The 19,815-nt window shown below is 45.0% G+C and overlaps 1 protein-coding gene across 4 annotated transcripts in view; it reads left to right on the top strand.

Annotated features, from left to right (window-relative positions):
• Positions 1 to 728: 728 nt before the first annotated feature.
• PDE7A (phosphodiesterase 7A) overlaps positions 729 to 19,815 on the top strand; it is an 87,583-nt gene continuing 68,496 nt past the window's right edge. Inside the window, exon 1 of one of the 4 annotated variants that reach the window (XM_073679369.1) lies at positions 729 to 1,572. In XM_073679369.1, coding sequence (XP_073535470.1) covers positions 1,435 to 1,572 — 138 coding nt within the window. In that variant the 5' untranslated portion in view covers positions 729 to 1,434. The remainder of the gene's footprint in view (positions 1,573 to 19,815) is intronic. The other 3 variants (XM_073679370.1, XM_073679373.1, XM_073679374.1) reach the window with 3 other exon arrangements.

Here is a 19,815-nt window from a genome sequence, read left to right as displayed (position 1 = left end):
CATAGCCTTAGTCAGTGTGCACTGTGCCGGCCTTGCCAACTCTCTGTGATCTCCAGACTAACATATTGTTACTAATCTTGTGCTATGAGACTCTCCAGGCCAGTGCAAGATTCCATTCATTGACAGCTGGCAGAGCTCCTGGAAATTATTGAAATGATAGTCTCTCCTGTCCTCCGGGTGACATTGTCTGACAGGAATATAGGAGCTGGGTATTTTATGAGAAATTAAAGTATTAAAATACAATTTTTTACCATCAGTTGGGGCCCCTTGGGTGGTTGGGGCCCCAGGGCAGTGCCCCGGCTGCCCCGGTTGTAGTTACGGCTCTGAGGGGCACAGAAGCTGTGGCAGTGACTGTCCTCTGATGAAGTCTTGTTTGATTATCCCAGCATGCACTGGGAATTCTCAAAGCGTCATCAAAACGGAAGTAGGAAATAATAAAATAAAGCAGATGGAGGGAACAGTAAGGATTTTTTAATCAAAGTGTATTAGAAAAGACATTAGATTCTTCCATAACAGGACAGTCAGGATTAATGCAGGTTTCGGACCGAGCATTACGGTTCCGAGGTTCCTCCGCAGGGAGAGCAATAACGGCCGCTGATTGGCTGCAGGGATCACGTGGTCAGTGTGTGCCGCAGCTGCAGGACCGCACGGCGCAGCCTTCTCCTCACATAGCTATTCTCGGCCATTCAATTCTCCCGCCTACATGAGATCACGTGGTTGTGATGGCGTCACTGTTGAGCCTGGTCACATGACCATGATGTCATCAAGTGTCCTTTAAGCCCCTGGAAGGCAGCCTGTAGTGCGGTGGCCGCGGCAGCCGGCGGTATGGGCACCTGCTGAGAGGCGGGATCATCGGGGACGGAGGGAGTTTTTTGTTTCTTTTTCCCCCTTTTGTTTTTCCTTTCTCTTTTCCCCTCTGGTTTTTCTCCGCTGCGGCATGTGGGAGAGAGCAGGAGACCCCGGCAGAGGGGGATGAAGGTGGGCAGCCCGCTGACTGTGAGCGCACACAAAGCCTCCGCCGCAGGAGCAGCCGGTGCATTGCCGCAGCGCCCGTGAGCCGCTCCGGGGGAAGCAGTCACCGGCGCTCCACAGCCCGGGGAGGCCCCTTCGCGGCCTGTGTCTCACCCGCCTCCGGCCGTGGACATGCAGCGGTGACACGGCGGGGAAGATGGGAATGCGGAGCCCGCACGGAGGGAGGAGAAGACACCGCCGCTGCCCGCATCCCGCCAGCTCTCATCAGCGCCAGCCCCGGGCGGCTCCCGGGAGCCCGGCTACTGTCCCCAGGGGCCCGGAGGGGCCACAGCGCTCTTCTCTGTGAGGACCCCGCAGTGACTGGTGATGATGGAGGCCGCAGTGTGACCCGCAGCCTCACCTGTGCCCCCTCTGCTCGCCTTTATCCTGGTGATTTGCCCCCAGCCCTGAGGCAGTTGTTCAATGGAAGTATGTTACCAGCTGCCGGTGCTGCCCCTGGACCGGCCGGTCCCCAAGCACGTCCTGAGCCGCCGCGGTGCCATCAGCTTCAGCTCCAGCTCCGCGCTGTTCGGATGTCCCAACCCCAGGCAGCTCTCCCAGGTAAGATGGCAGCCGCCCCCATACTGGCAGCCCACTGACGACTGTCCGTCTCCCTGCAGCGGAAGCACTCAGCAAGGTTATAACCTGCCCGTTATAGCAGTGCGCAGGTGGGGTCTTGTATCCCCCTGACCTCGTAACTCTGTGAGTCGCGGGCGTGGAATGCTGTTTCCATTACTTAAAATGTTTAGGAAATTGCTGTTTATGGATCTAGAGGGGTCCACCGGCGACGACCGTCACCTCTGGATGGGATCCGAGAGCCACCTCTTACCTGACGACATAAGCGGCTTTTCTTCTGATTAGCCGGCCTGGCATGACGTCACGTGTGCGTCTCACCGCAACATTGACGCTGTGTCCGGCCGCGCAATCAATGCCGTCTGGAAGGAGTCAGCTCTCTGTATTCCCATCCTGCCCCCACAGATGGGGGACGTGCAAATCGATTCGCATCACCTCTATTCATTCATCTCATAAGTGCGAGCCGTCCTCTCCTGTTACTGTAACCTTTTTTTTGGCTGCGTGGCCACCAGATTCCTGAATTTGGCTGGTCATACAGGTTTAGCCACTTCTGTGTGTCCACCATTACTCCAAGCCAAAGGGTAACCCAATGTGTCACTACCTGACCGGGCAGGAGGACTCTGCTGGGTTCTCATTGTATGTGGCACCATCCCGCAGCCAGGCTGGTACCAAGTAGAGGACTGGGGGATGGCGTCCAGCTCAGTGGATTGATCGGTTGTCTGGCTTCACTGGGGGATTAGTCCCCCCAACACATTACAGTACTGTCATCTGTCCAAACACCATGTGTATTGGCCTGCACGTCTTTTCCTAGTGGATGATGTTGGGGAGAGCAGGGTCGGGCATGTCACATTTTAACAGCCAATCTTTTTGTTTATAGAGATGAGCCACCGACAGACACATGAACGCTCCGGCATACTGAGCATGTATGTGTATGGGGCAGTCCGGAGGACAAGTGCCAACCAAATGAGCCATTGAGGGTAGCTGGCCATGTTTTACCAGTGATCAGAGCATGGCCTGTCAGTCCTCTACCTATATAAATGACCTCTGGGGACTTCAGCTTCTTGCCACAGCCAAAAAACACATAAATGGCTTCCTGTGACGCTGTTCATAGTGTGTGAGGATATGATGGGTGGGAGTGAACACTATAGTGCCTGTATATAATATATACTGACTAGATACACACAGCTGTGAGGCGTCATGTCTGGCTGGCATTGTGCTGACAGCAAGCAGAGATTGGAAAACAGACCATATTATTAGGAACCTCATCGTTGTTGTTCTTTGCTTATGTCACCATCACATACCGCAGCGCTTTAGACTTAATCATTGCTGTCCCCATTGGGGCTCACAATTTCAAACATCTATCAGTATGTCTTTGGAGTGTGGAAGAAGCTCCTGCAAACACGGGGTGAACATACCCAGGGCCACAGTGCTGCCCCTCATTGTGCAATGATTATTGGCTATCTATAAATTTTTAATATTTGCTAGCCCTTGTTCAGTAGTGTATTTGTGGAAATCCATGTCCTGAGATTCCCCCCTGATCGCTGAAACCAAGGTGCAGATGTGCTCAGTAGATGGTCTGTGGGTCTGTACACCTCTCTCCTCCTCCACTGAGATCAGAGAAAGTCTCCAGACCTGGATCCCATCTATTGAACACTGCTGATCGGGGGCCTAAATGTTTAGTTGCTTACCAGTGCCTTATCTGGTTATAGGTTATGTAATATAGCTTTTAATTTCCTTGGCTTTTGTCCTCTTGGTATATTCACTATTTTAACTAATTTGTTAATAAACTTTCCTGTTTGATTCCGTAGTGTAAGGCTAAGTTCACATATCCCATAATCCTCTTTTAATCAGCAGCAATCTGTTGATAAGTTATGCAGACGCAACTTTTTTTGTCTGCCTGAAAAAAAAAAACAGATTTAAACTGGATCCTTTTTTTTTTTTTTTTTCCATTGAAGTCTATGGAAAATGGATCCTTTAAATGGCAATCCGTTTTTCTCCCCATTGAAAAGGATCCATGTTTTTTTTTGCTTACTGGAGATGGAAAACTAAATATTTCACGTACACTACTAGTGAACTTTCAAGTAGTCATTCATTTAAGGCCGGTTTCACACGTCCGTATATTTCCGGTACCAGAGATGTCCGTGTGTGGCAACAGTGTGCCGTATTAGGATCACACGGACTGGCGCCTGGGAATCAGCGCTACAGTTAGCGATGTTCCGAAGTGCCGGGTGCTGAACCCTTCCCTCATCATGGTTCCCTGCTGGCACTGTGATCAGCACCAGCAGGGACAATGATGAGGGTAGTAGTGTCTGCTCCCGCAGTGTCCCCGTGTAAGAATAAAATCGATATACTCACCTGTTCGGAGATGTCCTCTGCTGTAATCCGCTAACATCGGGGAGAATGAGCCGCTCTAGCGAGCGGGCCCCGGAGCTGAGCTTGGGAGCAGTGTCCTGACACTCGCTGAGGAAGCTTCGGAGCCGCTCACTGGAGCGGCTCCCTCTCCTCGGCGTCAGAGGATTACTGCGGGGGACATCTCCGGACAGGTGAGTATATAGATTTTATTCTTGTTTTTACACAGGGTCACTGCCTGAGCAGACACTACTACACATCATTGTTCCCGTTGGTGCTGATCTCAACGCCGGCAGGGAACCATAATGAGGGCAGCGTTGAGCACCCGGCGCTTGGTAACAGTGCTAACTGTAGCGCTGATTCCCTGGCATCGGTACATGACACATGGATGTCATCCGTGTGGATCAATTTGAGGACCGTGCATCCGTAAAAAAAAAAAAAAACGGACATGTCAGCATGTGGAGCACACGGTCCGTGGAAACACACTGACGTGTGCAGACCCATTCATTTGAATGGGTCTGTGTGTGTCAGTGTCTCCGGATACATGTGGAAACTGTCACCACTCATACTGGAAACACTGTGTGAAAGAGGCCTTAAACTGATCTATTAAGCAAAAAAAAAAAACGGATCCTTTTCAAATGGGAGAAAAAACAGATGGCTTAGTGGATCCATTTTACAATGACTTCAATGTTGACCAAAAAAACGGATCCAGTAGAAATCATATAGCCTTTATGTCTGCCTTAATTATTTATTTTTGTCAACGTATTGCTGCTTGATCCGTCCTAATGGATGATTACTGGACGTGTGAACATAGCCTAAGAGTCCCTGTGTGCTAATTACATAAAATGAAAAAACCAGCACATGTCCTGGCTGTTTGCTCAGCTGTCATCTTCTCACAAAACTCGGTTACATTTTAATCATTTGGCAAGTAAACCGTGTAGAAGTGTTTGGTGTTTTTTTTTTTTTTTTTTTCTCTTTTTACGACTTGGATCGGATTCAGCCAGGAAGAGCATTGTAAAGCTTTTCTTTATTCCCCTCTTCAGCATTGGTTCCAGTCCCAATTTTGTGAGGCAATGGAAAAGGAGTCAAGTCCCAACAAAGAGGAATAAAAAATGACATGCATCTTAATCACTCGCCCATATTAAAGGGGGTTTGCTATTGTAAAGTTGATGTTAACAAATGTGTAAAGATGCATATAAGTATCTTGCTTTAGGCACCATTTTCTTTAGTCGTAAAGCCATATACCTGGTTTGGGCAGTATTTCCTCTTACTCATTGGATCGGCGTTTGGCCGGACACTTTACATTGCCTCCTCAAATGAGACGGAGTGTGTTTTTCAATGGGCTTGTCATGTTCTGGTCTCTAGTCTCTATCAGATGGGTGAGGGTCGACAATCGCGCCCCCCCAACCCCCCCCCCCATCGATTAGCTGTTTGTAGGTCCTGCGGCTGGTGGGCATACACACTGTATGGAGCTGGAAGAATACCGCTCTGGACACTGTGCTGTGACGTTCTTGGTGCTGAAGCTCTGCTCCCATTCACTTCTGTAGGAGCTCTGCAGAACCCAAGATTGGCAACTCCAGAATATGTAGCTACTCCACGACCTGCAAACAGGTGATAGGTGGGGGTGGCAGTTGTCAGAGCTGCCCCCCCCTTGTCATTCTGAAATGAATCACTTATCATATGAATAGGCCCTGAACCAACCTCATTTAAAACTACTTTTTTTTTTTTTTTTTTTTTATTATTATTATTTTTTTTTTTATAGAGATGTTATAAAAACTGCCACATCCATGCATGTGCAATCTGCTGTGGGAGTCTAATGGGAGTGCTTCTTTTGACTGTCAGAATGGGTTAGTGTGCTTCGGTATTGTATTCAATTAGGAACAAAAGTCGTCGCGGTTAGAAAATGCATGCAGATTAATTATAAGAGATCTGGCAAATGCATCATGGATCCTTTAAAACTGAAGCGGTGAGAACTGAGCTACTTGGGTGTTTTAGAGGAGGAAAATGGTACCAGTGATATGTCCTGTATACAAGCAGAAGATCTATTCTTTTGTGTTGTGCCTATGGCTATGTGCCCACGTTGCATTTATGAAGCAGAAAATTTCTGCTGCATAAATGCAAGTCCTCTCCCGGAAAAACGCATGCGGAATTCCGCACGCGTTTATCGCGCATTTTTCGCGCGTTTATCACGCGTTTTCCACATGCGGAATTGCCTTGCGTTTTTTATGCATTGGACTAAGGCAATTCCGCTTGCGGAAACGCAAAATTAAATGACATGCTGCGGATTTTTGAACGCGGCATAAACGCTGCGGAAAAATCCGCAGCATGTGCATAGAACTTGCGGAATCCCATTGGGGACCATGGGGTGCGGATATACATGCGTTTTTCAAGCGTTTACGCTGCGGAAATTCCGCAGCATATACGCTTGAAAAATGCTACGTGGGCACACAGCCTATGGCAGGAGAGGCTCTGATCACCCTGCGCTGATTCGGTCCTGAATGGGTGCTAGACTCTACTCCTGGGTCGCTGGTGAAGGATCTGCGATGGCTGGCATGCAGGAGGAGGGTGCCATGGGCTGTGTCACTTCTGTAGATGTAACGTTACACTTCTCGCTGTGTAAATAATTGCTCATTTCAGTTTCTTTCATAAGCATAATGGTAAATAGTAGCTGCAGTTCACACATGGGCACAGTCTGTGACAGCTCATAGCTGGGTGTACTTCTAGATCCATATGCTCACAATACTTTTATCAGCAATGGAGGACCACATCTGGCCACTTTTTCACATTGTAAAACTATTCATACTGTTGAAAATACTCAGAATTTTCTTTACTCCACATCAACTTTCTGCGGATCAATCTTTGCTATGATCAGGGGGGTTATCACTAATATATATTTTTTCTTCGCAGTAATCAAGCAGCTGATGGTTATCAAAGTTCAGAAAATAGTTTATAGATCAGGAGGTTTTCCACCAGATTTGTAACATTATTCATATATTGGTACATTTAGAAGTCGGAGCAGTAGGTGATCTTGGTATGGCTGGTTTAAAGCTGAAAGTAAAAAAAAAAAAATAAAAAGCATGTTTTTAGTGGGATGGGCATACTGTGGTTTTTCTGGGTGGAAAATCTGCAGCATTTTACAATATCAGCAAAGTAGATTCGACTTTACCAAATGATATACAGTTATATGAAAAAGTTTGGGCGCCCCTATTAATCTTAAGCTTAATGTTTTATAAAAATTGGTGTTTTTGCAACAGCTATTTCAGTTTGATATATGTAATAACTGTTGGACACAGTAATGTTTCTGCCTTGAAATGAGGTTTATTGTACTAACAGAAAATGTGCAATCTGCATTCAAACAAAATTTGACAGGTGCATAAGTATGGGCACCCTTATCATTTTCTTGTTTTAAATACTCCTACCTACTTTTTACTGACCTACTAAAGCACTTTTTTTGGTTTTGTAATCTCATTGAGCTTTGAACTTCATAGCCAGGTGTATGCAATCATGAGAAAAGCTACTTAAAGTGGCCACTTGCAAGTTGTTCTCCTGTTTGAATCTCCTCTGAAGAGTGGCATCATGGGCTCCTCAAAACAACTGTCAAATGATCTGAAAACAAAGATTATTCAACATAGTTGTTCAGGGGAAGGATACAAAAGGCTGTCTCAGATTTAACCTGTCAGTTTCCACTGTGAGGAACATAGTAAGGAAATGGAAGAACACAGGGACAGTTCTTGTTAAGGCCAGAAGTGGCAGGCCAAGAAAAACATCAGAAAGGCAGAGAAGAAGAATGGTGAGATCAGTCAAGGACAATCCTCAGACCACCTTCAGAGAGCTGCAGCATCAACTTGCTGCAGATGGTGTCACTGTGCATGGGTCAACTATACAACGCATTTTGCACAAGGAGAAGCTGTATGGGAGAGTGATGCGAAAAAGCCGTTTCTGCAAGCACGCCACAAACAGAGTCGGCTGAGGTATGCAAAAGCACATTTGGAGAAGCCAGTTTCTTTTTGGAAGAAGGTCCTGTGGACTGATGAAACCAAGATTGAGTTGTTTGGTCATACAAAAAGGCGTTATGCATGGTGGCAAAAAACACAGCATTCCAAGAAAAACACTTGCTACCCACAGTAAAATTTGGTGGCGGTTCCATCATGCTTTGGGGCTGTGTGGCCAATGCCGGCACTGGGAATCTTGTTAAAGTTGAGGGACGCATGGATTCCACTCAGTATCAGCAGATTCTTGACAATGTTCAAGAATCAGTGATAAAGTTGAAGTTACGCAGGGGATGGATCTTTCAGCAAGACAATGATCCAAAACACCGCTCCAAATCTACTCAGGCATTCATGCAGAGGAACAATTACAATGTTCTGGAATGGCCATCCCAGTCCCCAGACCTGAATATCATTGAACATGTGTGGGATCATTTGAAGAGGGCTGTCCATGCTCGGCGACCATCAAACTTAACTGAACTGGAATTGTTTTGTAAAGAGGAATGGTCAAAAATACCTTCATCCAGGAACTCATTAAAAGCTACATATTAATGTCACTTTTCTGGTGAGGTGCCCATACTTATGCACCTGTCAAATTTTGTTTGAATGCAGATTGCACATTTTCTGTTAGTACAATAAACCTCATTTCAAGGCCGAAACATTACTGTGTCCAACAGTTATTACATATATCAAACTGAAATAGCTGTTGCAAAAATACCAATTTTTATAAAACAATAAGCTTAAGATTAATAGGGGTGCCCAAACTTTTTCATTTAACTGTATCCACTCGGTTGTGGGAAAAATCTTGGTGGTCTACTCACTAAAATTAACCTGGGATGGGGAGTTTTAATCTACCTTTCCAATTTTGGTGCAGATCCGCTACTCATCTATTGTTCATTTTCCCTATTGAGTTCAATAAGGAAGCCAAAATCCACCTTGACAAATTTGCTGCTGGTTATCCTAAGATCTGCCACAAAATCCCAAATTTCTTTATATAAAAAAAAAAAAAAAAAGTGAAGTATTCCATGGAGGCTGTAGAAGATGGTGTTTCATTTACGGTACTTCTACAGTAATCGGTAAACTTTTGTCTTTCCGTGCCGTTAATCTGCCATGATGGATTTTTTTTTTTTTTTTTTGTTTTTGTCAGGTGCTGTAGTTCATGTTAAACAGATCTGCTTCCCGTCAATGAAAGTCCTGAGCAGACGAAAGGCCTCGGCAGGGATCAGTTGGTCACTTTTCAGAAATGTAATTATTATCTAGTGGCATTGTCCATCGAGATGCTTTGAAAGAATAGTCTTCACTTCTCTGGCCGACCTGACTTTTTGTGATTACATGCTGGACTTTTTGGATAAGATCCAGTTGCTGATCATGAAGAATTTGCAGATGGAGAATAGTCCAGTGGTCCGTTTGTGTGTTGGTCCAAATGACAAACTGAAAGACTATCATGAACGTGTGTTCTTAAGATAATCTTTCAGTGTAAACAGGCTGCCGATCACCTGATGAACGAGTAAAGCGCTCTTTCATTGGGTGAAATCTATATTTTTTTTTTTCTGCCTGTGTAAACAAGCTAAGAAACTAACACCGACCAAGAGATATTTACCGAACGGCGGTCCTTTAGTTCCACTGGCTGGTCAGTGTAATCATCTTTAGCGAAAGAAAGTGATAATTGAATCTATATGGCTTTTTTTTAGCTCTGTAGAGAAGGTGCCATGCATTTGGAAAGAATGAGAAAATAAATTGGGGGGGGGGGGGATGTTTGTTTGCAAAGTGAATAGACTGTCATGCTAAAGTGTACCTCTTGTTTCCTTCGCTCTTGTAAATCTGCGGTACATCAGATCATTTCAAATGGAAACCTAGATTGGGAATATTTTTAAGATATTGGGCAAATGGCCTCATTTAAATGTCCCTTTTTTTGTTTTTCTTCTCCGGCTCATTGATTTGAATGGGCAAGATCAATCCAAAATGGACTTTTTTTTTTTTTTTTGGTAGATATTTGAACAGCCCTATAGACTAATGGGTACTTGTTCTATCCGTGAAATACATGGCTGGGACACGTAGGTGAAAATGTCTGAATGAAGCCTTGGTAGCATTTCTTCACTCCTCTTAAAACAGAAGATAATTTAACTTTTTGCTTTACTTTTCTGTACAAACTACTGAAATAATTGAATTCACCGTAAGCTTTGGGTGGCATGTTTTATCATGAGTCCGTGATCTCTATGTGGAGAAGGGGTGTCACTGAAAGCGTACCTCGGGATGATGATCATGCAGGTTGCATGACTGAGAAATCCATGTTTTAATACCCTTGGCTTAATGAGTGTCCAGGATGTGACCCTTTCATGTGCAATGCCCATGGCATCACCATCATCTGGGGTATTTTACACGTCTCTATATACCATCAGCGTCTTTGAGCTGTTGGAGCTGATGACAAATTCCCCTTTTTATAGTGTTTTTATAAGTGGAAGCAAAGCAGGGAGTGCATTTAAAACGATAAAATTAATTTTCCACTGGCAGTTTCCCTATGTCTGGTGGTCGTATTGGTCTTTGAACTCCCTGACTGTCTTGCCATTCCAACCAAATGCATGTGACCACCATGGGCAGTCAGTGGCTTTCACTTGGCCTATGATCATTGAGACCAGTCATGGGCTATTCATGTGTTGCTGGCTTACACCTAGTAATATGCTGTAAATGTCTTCTATGGGAAATCTCCTTTATGGGTAAGTTGATCCTAATATTGATACTGAACAAGTTGTTTCTTGAACGCAGGATCCACTCTCGGAGCGTCACACATTCCAGTAAATGATGTAATAAAGTTTCACGCAAGTTCATTGCTTTCAGATACTATGCGGGGCTTCTGCGGTTTGTGTTATATTTAGTAAACCAGAGTTTATAATGTGTCTAACTGAAATATTCTACAATTGGAGACCCTCTGGATACTCTCTAGGAACATATTTGGCTGTCACCTGTTCCTAAACGATTATTTCTTAACTTTTCTTGTTGAAGAATTGAGTAACCTGAAACGGTACATCCCAGTTAAGTCAGTCTCTAGATCAAATAAAGATAAAACGGGAAAGGCAGGTCAGCGTTCCAATTGATCACATTATTTATAACCGTGCATGTAGAACAAACTTTCGCTATTTGTTGCAGACCAGAAGACAGCGCTTCAGTAAGGGTTGCACCTGAGGATTGGGCGAGGACAAATTACACCACTTTCTACTTATTATACATGTTTGAGGGCAACCTCTATTATTGTAGACTATAGTGTCACAGGACACTACATCCATTATTATTTTTTTGTTTTCCTTAATCGGGATCTAGAAGGGGAATCGCTACATTGGGGATTCATGAGCAATTGCTTTCTGCTGTGCCCCTTTTTTTTTTTTTTTTTTTTTTTTATCACCATTCAATATCTTTGTCTCATTCTGCCTAATATTTTATTATCCGTATTAATCTCCAGATTCTTCTACATATGTACTCTCTGGTCTTCCCAAGACCTCCTTGTCTTCTCCACACTCGAACGTTCCTCACCCAATCACCTCCGAGATTTCTCCATAGTGTCCCCCATCTTCTGGAATTCTGTGCCCCAACACATCAGGTTTATCTGCCACATTTGGAACTTTCAGACGGAACTTGAAAGTTAAAACCTTCAATGACCCAGCTGATTCCTCACCACCACGGAGCTGCCGCAACTCCCCAACTTACTGTCTCCTTTACGTTATCCTGTAGTCTGTATAAAAACACTAGATATTTCACAAAAAAAGTAAGCGTGATCGTCGTACTGTTATTACTCATGGGTGGCCACCATCCTCCCCTCACCTCAACCCTATTGAGAACCTTTGAAGTATCCTCAAGCAAAAGATCTAGGAGGGTGGGAGACAGTTCAGAATTGTGAAGATGATCTAAAAGAAGGGGTCCTATGTTAACATGTAACTTGGCCTGTTAAGATACTTTTGATTTCAGTAAATGTGACCTTTTTAATGCTGCAAATTCAACAAATGACCATTTTCAGTTCTTTACAACCTATAAAATATTTAGAAACTCTGAGCTTAATAATTTGTAAGGCTAAGTGCCCACGATGCAGAAATGCTGCACATTTTTTCTGCTTGCATGCGGATTTTACATGTGTTTTTGCATGCATTTCTGCATGCGGGTTATCAAGCGCTTTTCCAAGCGATTTTAGCATCACTTGGAAAGTGCTTGACAACTTGGTCACACTATATAAATCCATGCAACCAGCATGGATTTATACAGTGTAACCAAGTAATAGTTTAAAAAATAAAGAAATAAGAATGATAAAAAATAAAGATTATACTTGCCTTCTGATGGCCCCCGGTGTTTTCTCCGCCACGTCCGGTCTGTTGTATGGGTCGCGGTGTTGTGAAAGGACCTGCCATGACGTCATTTAGTCATGCGACAGGTCACGCGACCACGGACGTCGGCGGTCGCGTGACCTGTCGCATGACTAAATGACGTCATGGCAGGTCCTTTCACACCACTGCGACCCATACAACAGACCTGATGCATCACTAAGGAGACCGGGGGACTTCGGAAAGTAAGTATAATCTTTTATTTTTTATTTTAAATTCTTGGTACCTGAGTCTGGATGAGAGTCTCCTCTTCTCCAGACCCGGTTACCATCTGCACATAGAATCGTATAATATCCGCTTGTGCAAATGTGCTTATACGGATATTATGCGGTTCAATGCAAGTCAATGGCAGCAATTACACTGTGTGTCCGCAAAATTAATGGACATGCTGCATATTTTTCTGCAATGATAATCCGCAGCATGTGCACAGCACATGCGGATTATCATTGGGGAACATGGGGCATGTATTACCAAGCGTTTTTTTTCGGCAGAAATTACGCCGCAAAAAACGCATAGTGGGCACGCAGCCTAACAGTGCATTTTGAGTTGTTTTTTTGAAAAAAAAAAAAACCTTAATCATTGAAAGATTTGTCCAATAAAGTTTGAAAATACTCTAACAATTCATGATTTGAACATTATACTGACTCATTTGCATTGACCACTTAAGAACATAAGCGAAAAAATAGCATTTGCAGAATAACTTTGAACTTGGTGTAATAGATGTGCTAAGTTGACTATCGTTTAGCTCTTTCTTTGGGCAACTGCTTTTTTTTTTTTTTACGGGCAAAAGATTGAGTATGATTGTAAAGGGGTGTTGTTACCCCTAGTGTTTTGTCAGCACCTGATTGCTCACAGCTTATAATATTCTTATCCCACAGATGAACATAAGTCAGAGCAGTAAGAGCGAATACACGTTTTAAAATCCAGTTCTGAGGTTGTGAAATGTATAATTAATAAGCTTCTGTAAGAAAGAAACTCTGAAGTACATCATTGTGGGGGAGGACGCCGGTGTCTCTGGTACAGAGTTTTCCTGATTGCTGACGCAAGCTCTATTTTAACATCCCTCTCTTCATTGAAAATGAAAAACATCAAGTATAGAGAGAGCAAAATGTTGGCAGAAATGTGCTAAAATGCCCCATCCCCCCCCCCCCCCGTCTGCACGTGTTATTTTGTCTTTTCTTCTGAATGACTGCGTGGATACCATTGATGTCATCAGCACACAATAGGAGAGCTATAGGAGCATAGTTGTATGATCTAACGGGACATGCTGTAGTCAGACAGACCAGGCATACCGTATATTTACCCGAGTTAGAATGGCTGCAGAAACGTCTGTAAATGTCCCAGTCATCTGCCTCACATTTGCCTGTGATTATACAATTATACAATGACATTATTTATTATAGCACCATTTATTCCATGGCGCTTTACATGTGAAAAAGGGTATACATAGCAAAAACTATTACAATAATCTTGAACAAAACGTGGGGACTGGTAAAGGAGGAGCGAGGACCTTGCCCGCGAGGGCTCAGTCTACAAGGAGTGGGTGAATATAGAGCTGGTCATGTAGCGGTATGGTGGGGCGGTGGTTACTGCTGGTTGTAGGCTTGTTGGAAGAGGTGGGTCTTCAGGTTCCTTTTTGAAGGTTTCCACAGTAGGCGAGAGTCTGGTATGTTGGGGTAGAGAGTTCTGTGCACCCCCCCCCCCCTTCCATATCTCTGGGAGAAATCTTGTATGCGATTGTGTGAAGAGGGGAGTAGAGAAAGAGATCTTGTGAGGATCTGAGGTTGCGTGTAGGGAAGTACCGGGAGACTAGGTCAGAGATATAAGGAGGAGACAGGTTGTGAATGGCTTTGTATGCCATGGTTAGGGTTTTGAACTGGAGTCTCTGAGCAATAGGGAGCCAGGGAAGGGATTGGCAGAAAGGAGAAGCTAGAGCATGGGGGGGTGGGGGGCAGGTGGATTAGTCGGGCAGCAGAGTTTAGGATATATAGGAAGGGAGGACACAGAGCAGGAGGTTGCAGTAGTCAAGGCGGGAGATGATGAGGGCGTGCACTAATGTTTTTTCAGATTTGTGGTTGAGGAATGTGCGGATCCGGGAGATATTTTTAAGTTGGCGTCGGCAGGAAGTGGAAAGGGCTTGGATATGTGGTTTGAAGGAGAGATCAGAGTCCAGGGTTACCCCAAGACCCCAAGGCAGCGAGCTTGCGGGACTGGGGAGAGTGGATAGCCATTGATGTTGATAGATGGGTCAGATTGGGGGAGGGGATGAATGAGATGGTGGAAAGATGATGAATTCTGTTTTATCCATGTTAAGTTTTAGAAATCTAGCAGAGAAGGATGAAATAGCGGGCAGACATTTGTAGGATTTTGGTTAGTAGGGAGGAGATATCTGGTCCAGAAAGGTAGATCTGTGTGTCATCAGCATAGAGGTGAGACTATGAGCTGTCTCAGGCTCGGGGTGTAGATGGAGAAGAGCAGGGGCCCTAGAACTGGAACTTGGAGGACACCGACATAGGGGCAAGATGATGAGGAGGTGGTGTGTGTGTGAGTAGGAGACTGAAGGTCCTCTCTGTTAGGTATGAGGAGTTCCAAGATTGGGCCGAGTCTGTGATGCCGAGAGATGAGTCTGTAGTAAGAGGGAATGGTTCGCTGTGTCGAAGGCAGATGACAGGTCCAGGAGGAGGACAGATTAGTGCCGCTTGGATTTGGCGGTTACTAGGTCGTTGGTGACTTTAGTCAGGGCAGTTTCAGTAGAATGGTGCGGTCGGAAGCCAGATTGTAGGCGGTCAAAGTGGGAGCAGGAGGAGAGGTGGGAGGACAGTTAAAAATGGACATGTTGTTCCAGTAGTTTTGAGGCATAGGGGAGAAGTGATATGGGACGATAGCTAGACACAGAGGATGGGTCAAGGGAGGGCTTTTTGAGGACTGGTGTGATCGAGTCATCCCTTCATGCTTCAAACATGCCACCAGTTGTAAGTGACAGGTTGAAGAGGTGGGTTAGGTTTGGGATGAAGATGGTGGTAAGGTTGTGGATGAGATGGGACGGGATTGGGTCAAGGTCACAGGTGGTGAGGTGTGACTTGGAGAGTAAAGAGGAAAATTGATCTTCCGTAATGGTGGAGAAGTTGGGTTTTGGAGGAGGATGATTGAGTAGATGTGAGGAGGGGCTGTGGGGACTTTAGGCAAAAGCTTTGACACCATCATACAATCTTCTGCTTGAAGAATAAAGGCCCTGTCGCACATAACGAGATCGCTAGTGATCTCGTTATGTCTGACAGGTAGCAACGATCAGGCCCCTGCTGTGAGAACGCTGATCGTTACAAAGCTTCCTTAGTTGTTGCGCTCCCGCTGGGCAGTGTGCATCCCTGTATTTGACACCTTATCAATGACCTCGTTAACGATTCAGAACTGAGACACGTAGTCGTGCATAAATTGGACTTTTCCGTGCCCCTCGTTCCCGATTGGTGGTCGCTACTGCATCTTTGTTTTTCTGATCCCACCAGCGTTCTCCGGCTGTGACTCCACTTTGAAGAAATCAGACATCTTTAGTGAGGTAGGTATTGTTTGGGGTCTCAAATGAGTTTCCATTTTTAATTCATTTATAGGACATCTACCAATTATCTGTTAGCATTGCTCTTCAGGGAGGGAGGGCTTGGCTTCTATCTGTGTGTGTGTGTATATATATATATATGTATGTATGTATGTATGTGTGTGTGTGTATATATATATATATATATATATATATATATATATATATATATATATATATATATATATATATATATATATATATATATATATATATATATATATATTAGTACAGACCAAAAGTTTGGACACACCTTCTCATTTAAAGATTTTTCTGTATTTTCATGACTATGAAAATTGTACATTCACACTGAAGGCATCAAAACTATGAATTAACACATGTGGAATTATATACTGTGTGAAACAACTGAAAATATGTCTTATATTCTAGGTTCTTCAAAGTAGCCACCTTTTGCTTTGATGACTGCTTTGCACACTCTTGGCATTCTCTTGATGAGCTTCAAGAGGTAGTCACCGGAAATGGGCTTCCAACAATCTTGAAGGAGTTCCCAGAGATGCTTAGCACTTATTGGCCCTTTTGCCTTCACTCTGCGGTCCAGCTCACCCCAAACCATCTCTACTGGGTTCAGGTCTGGTGACTGTGGAGGCCAGGTCATCTGGCGTAGCACCCCATCACTCTCCTTTTTGGTCAAATAGCCCTTACACAGCCTGGAGGTGTGTTTGGGGTCATTGTCCTGTTGAAAAATAAATGATGGTCCAACTAAACGCAAACCGGATGGAATAGCATGCCGCTGCAAGATGCTGTGGTAGCCATGCTGGTTCAGTATGCCTTCAATTTTGAATAAATCCCCAAGAGTGTCACCAGCAACGCACCCCCACACCATCACACCTCCTCCTCCATGCTTCACGGTGGGAACCAGGCATGTAGAGTCCATCCGTTCACCTTTTCTGCGTCGCACAAAGACACGGTGGTTGGAACCAAAGATCTCAAATTTGGACTCATCAGACCAGAGTACAGATTTTCACTGGTCTAATGTCCATTCCTTGTGTTCTTTAGCCCAAACAAGTCTCTTCTGCTTGTTGCCTGTCCTTGGCAGTGGTTTCCTAGCAGCTATTTTACCATGAAGGCCTGCTGCACAAAGTCTCCTCTTAACAGTTGTTGTAGAGATGCGTCTGCTGCTAGAACTCTGTGTGGCATTGACCTGGTCTCTAATCTGAGCTGCTGTTAACCTGCAATTTCTGAGGCTGGTAACTCGGATAAACTTATCCTCAGAAGCAGAGGTGACTCTTGGTCTTCCTTTCCTGGGGCGGTCCTCATGTGAGCCAGTTTCTTTGTAGCGCTTGACTGTTTTTGCAACTGCACTTGGGGACACTTTCAAAGTTTTCCCAATTTTTCGGACTGACTGACCTTCATTTCTTAAAGTAATGATGGCCACTCGTTTTTCTTTACTTAGTTGCTTTTTTCTTGCCATAATACAAATTCTAAAATTCTATTCAGTAGGACTATCAACTGTGTATCCACCTGACTTCTGCACAACACAACTGATGGTCCCAACCCCATTTATAAGGCAAGAAATCCCACTTATTAAACCTGACAGCGCACACCTGTGAAGTGAAAACCATTTCCGGTGACTACCTCTTGAAGCTCATCAAGAGAATGCCAAGAGTGTGCAAAGCAGTCATCAAAGCAAAAGGTGGCTACTTTGAAGAACCTAGAATATAAGACATATTTTCAGTTGTTTCACACTTTTTTGTTAAGTATATAATTCCACATGTGTTAATTCATAGTTTTGATGCCTTCAGTGTGAATGTACAATTTTCATAGTCATGAAAATACAGAAAAATCTTTAAATGAGAAGGTGTGTCCAAACTTTTGGTCTGTACTATATATAATATAATATAATATATAAATAATATGCTTTTGCATGGGCAGATATTTTAGGGGTCTCGTGCACACACACCCACACAGCACGTTTTCTGACACGCTGTCCTGGCTAACCGCTTCAGAATTTTTCACACGCCAATTAGCAAGCTTAAATCAATAGACTCTGTTGTTTTGGCCTGTTGCACGCCTCACAACTTTCTTCGTCGACGTGATGCAATTACGTACTGTCCGCCTGGCTTCGTGGACTCTGTGGAGCTCGGTGAATGGCGTGCAAACGATCCTGCAATTTCTGACCTTCAACCAGTGGGACATGGCAGAAACAACCATGATGCGAAGACCTGCCGCGACAACTACTGCCAGTATTTTAACGGTCCTGGTGCTGTTCCTTGGCAGCATCAGAACCTATAGTGGGCAGCTACTCATGTTTCTACACTACTGACATTTCTGTACTGATGTGTCTAATAAACTGTGTGTTCTACTATGCAAAAGCTTTGTGTCTCATTCTTTCAGTAGTAGCAGTAGTCACTGCAGCAAGTGTGTGTGTGTGTGTGTGTGTGTATATATAATACACACACACACACACACACACACACACACACACACACACACACACACACACACACACACACACACACACACACACACACACACACAAATATATGGACATCTGTACAGGAACAATGCACACACCAGTGTTCCCGTCTGACCAGAGACGCAGCAGCGATGTTAAACCAAGGCCGCCCAATCAGAACGCAGTAGCGTCCACCAATCGGAGATGAGGGGGCGTGGAAGTGATTTTATGCACGCCTTTGTGACACAGTACAGTCCCTATCACGGTGTGTATCGTTGAAATAGCTGCTGTGTGAAAGCGTCCCAACGACCGCCGAGATCGTTAGTTAGATCGCTGGGGCGGCCAAAATCGTTGGGAAGTTCTGCATGTTTGACAGCTCTCCAGCGATCCCAAAACCGTGACGCACTAACGATCTCACTAGCGATCTCGTTATGTGTGACGGGGCCTTGAGGCAAAGTCTTCGGCTGAGAGGGAGGAGACGCTGGGAGAATTGAAGGTGTTGAATAGCTGTTTAGGTTTGTGAGACAGGGAGGATATGAGATAAGTATATTTGTTTTGCTGCAGTGAGTGTGGACTTGAAGGTAGTGAGGGACTGTTTTAAATACGATGAAGTGCTCATTGGAGTGGGACCTTTTCCATCTATGCTCAGCAACCCTGGAGGCCCTTCGCAGTTCTTTAGTTAGGCTGGTGTGCCAGGGTTGCCGGTTGACATCTGCTTATTATATAGTACTAGATGGTGGCCCGATTCTAATGCATCGGGTATTCTAGAATATGTATGTGGCCGACCGGGTTTCAATCAGCAAAGCGGTGTTAAAATTTGGCGCCTATATCGCAGATTGGTCACGGCCGGCGGTCGCAACTAATCAGCAGAGCGTGGCTTAAAATTGGCGCCAATAATGCTGATTGGTTGCGGCCAGCAAGCGCGACCAATCAGCAGAGCGTTGTTTACATTTGGCGCCAATCTCGCTGATTGGTCGCGGACGCCAGACGCGACCAATCAGCACAGCAGTGTTTAAATGTGGCGCACAAATCTGTGATTGGTCGCGGCCGCTATTTAAATGTGGTGGCCAAATCGGTGATTGGTCGCGGGCAGCGACCAATCACCGATTTGGCCACCACATTTAAATAGCGGCCGCGACCAATCAGCACAGCGTTGTTTAAATTTTGCGCCAAGATCACTGATTGGTCGCGGTCTCCGCACCCGACCAATCAGCGAATCGTATTGGTGGGGAGCGCCGCTGCCTGTGCGGCTACTTCCGCTGCGATAAGCCGGGAGATGAGCGACTGCTCGCAGCAGAAGTATCCCGACTCGCAGCGCCGCTCCCCGGTCCTTCCTTCCGCATGGATGTCAGTGCCGCTGCCTGTGCGGGGATACTTCCGCTGCGAGCAGCTGGGAGATGAGCGTCCAATCGCAGCAGAAGTATCCCGACCCGCAGCGCCGCTCCCCGGTCCTCCCTTGACACCCTAGCCGCTGATCTCCTGACAGTAGCCGCATGGTGTTACTAAGCTCTGTACATTTGTGTTCAA

This window comes from Phyllobates terribilis, unplaced genomic scaffold (assembly GCF_046119375.1).
Source record: "Phyllobates terribilis strain yellow unplaced genomic scaffold, ASM4611937v1 Scaffold_4__5_contigs__length_816908805, whole genome shotgun sequence".
NCBI lineage: Eukaryota > Metazoa > Chordata > Amphibia > Anura > Dendrobatidae > Phyllobates > Phyllobates terribilis.
The sequence above is the reverse complement of the archived record's forward strand: the minus strand, read 5'-3'. Positions and strand labels throughout refer to the sequence as shown.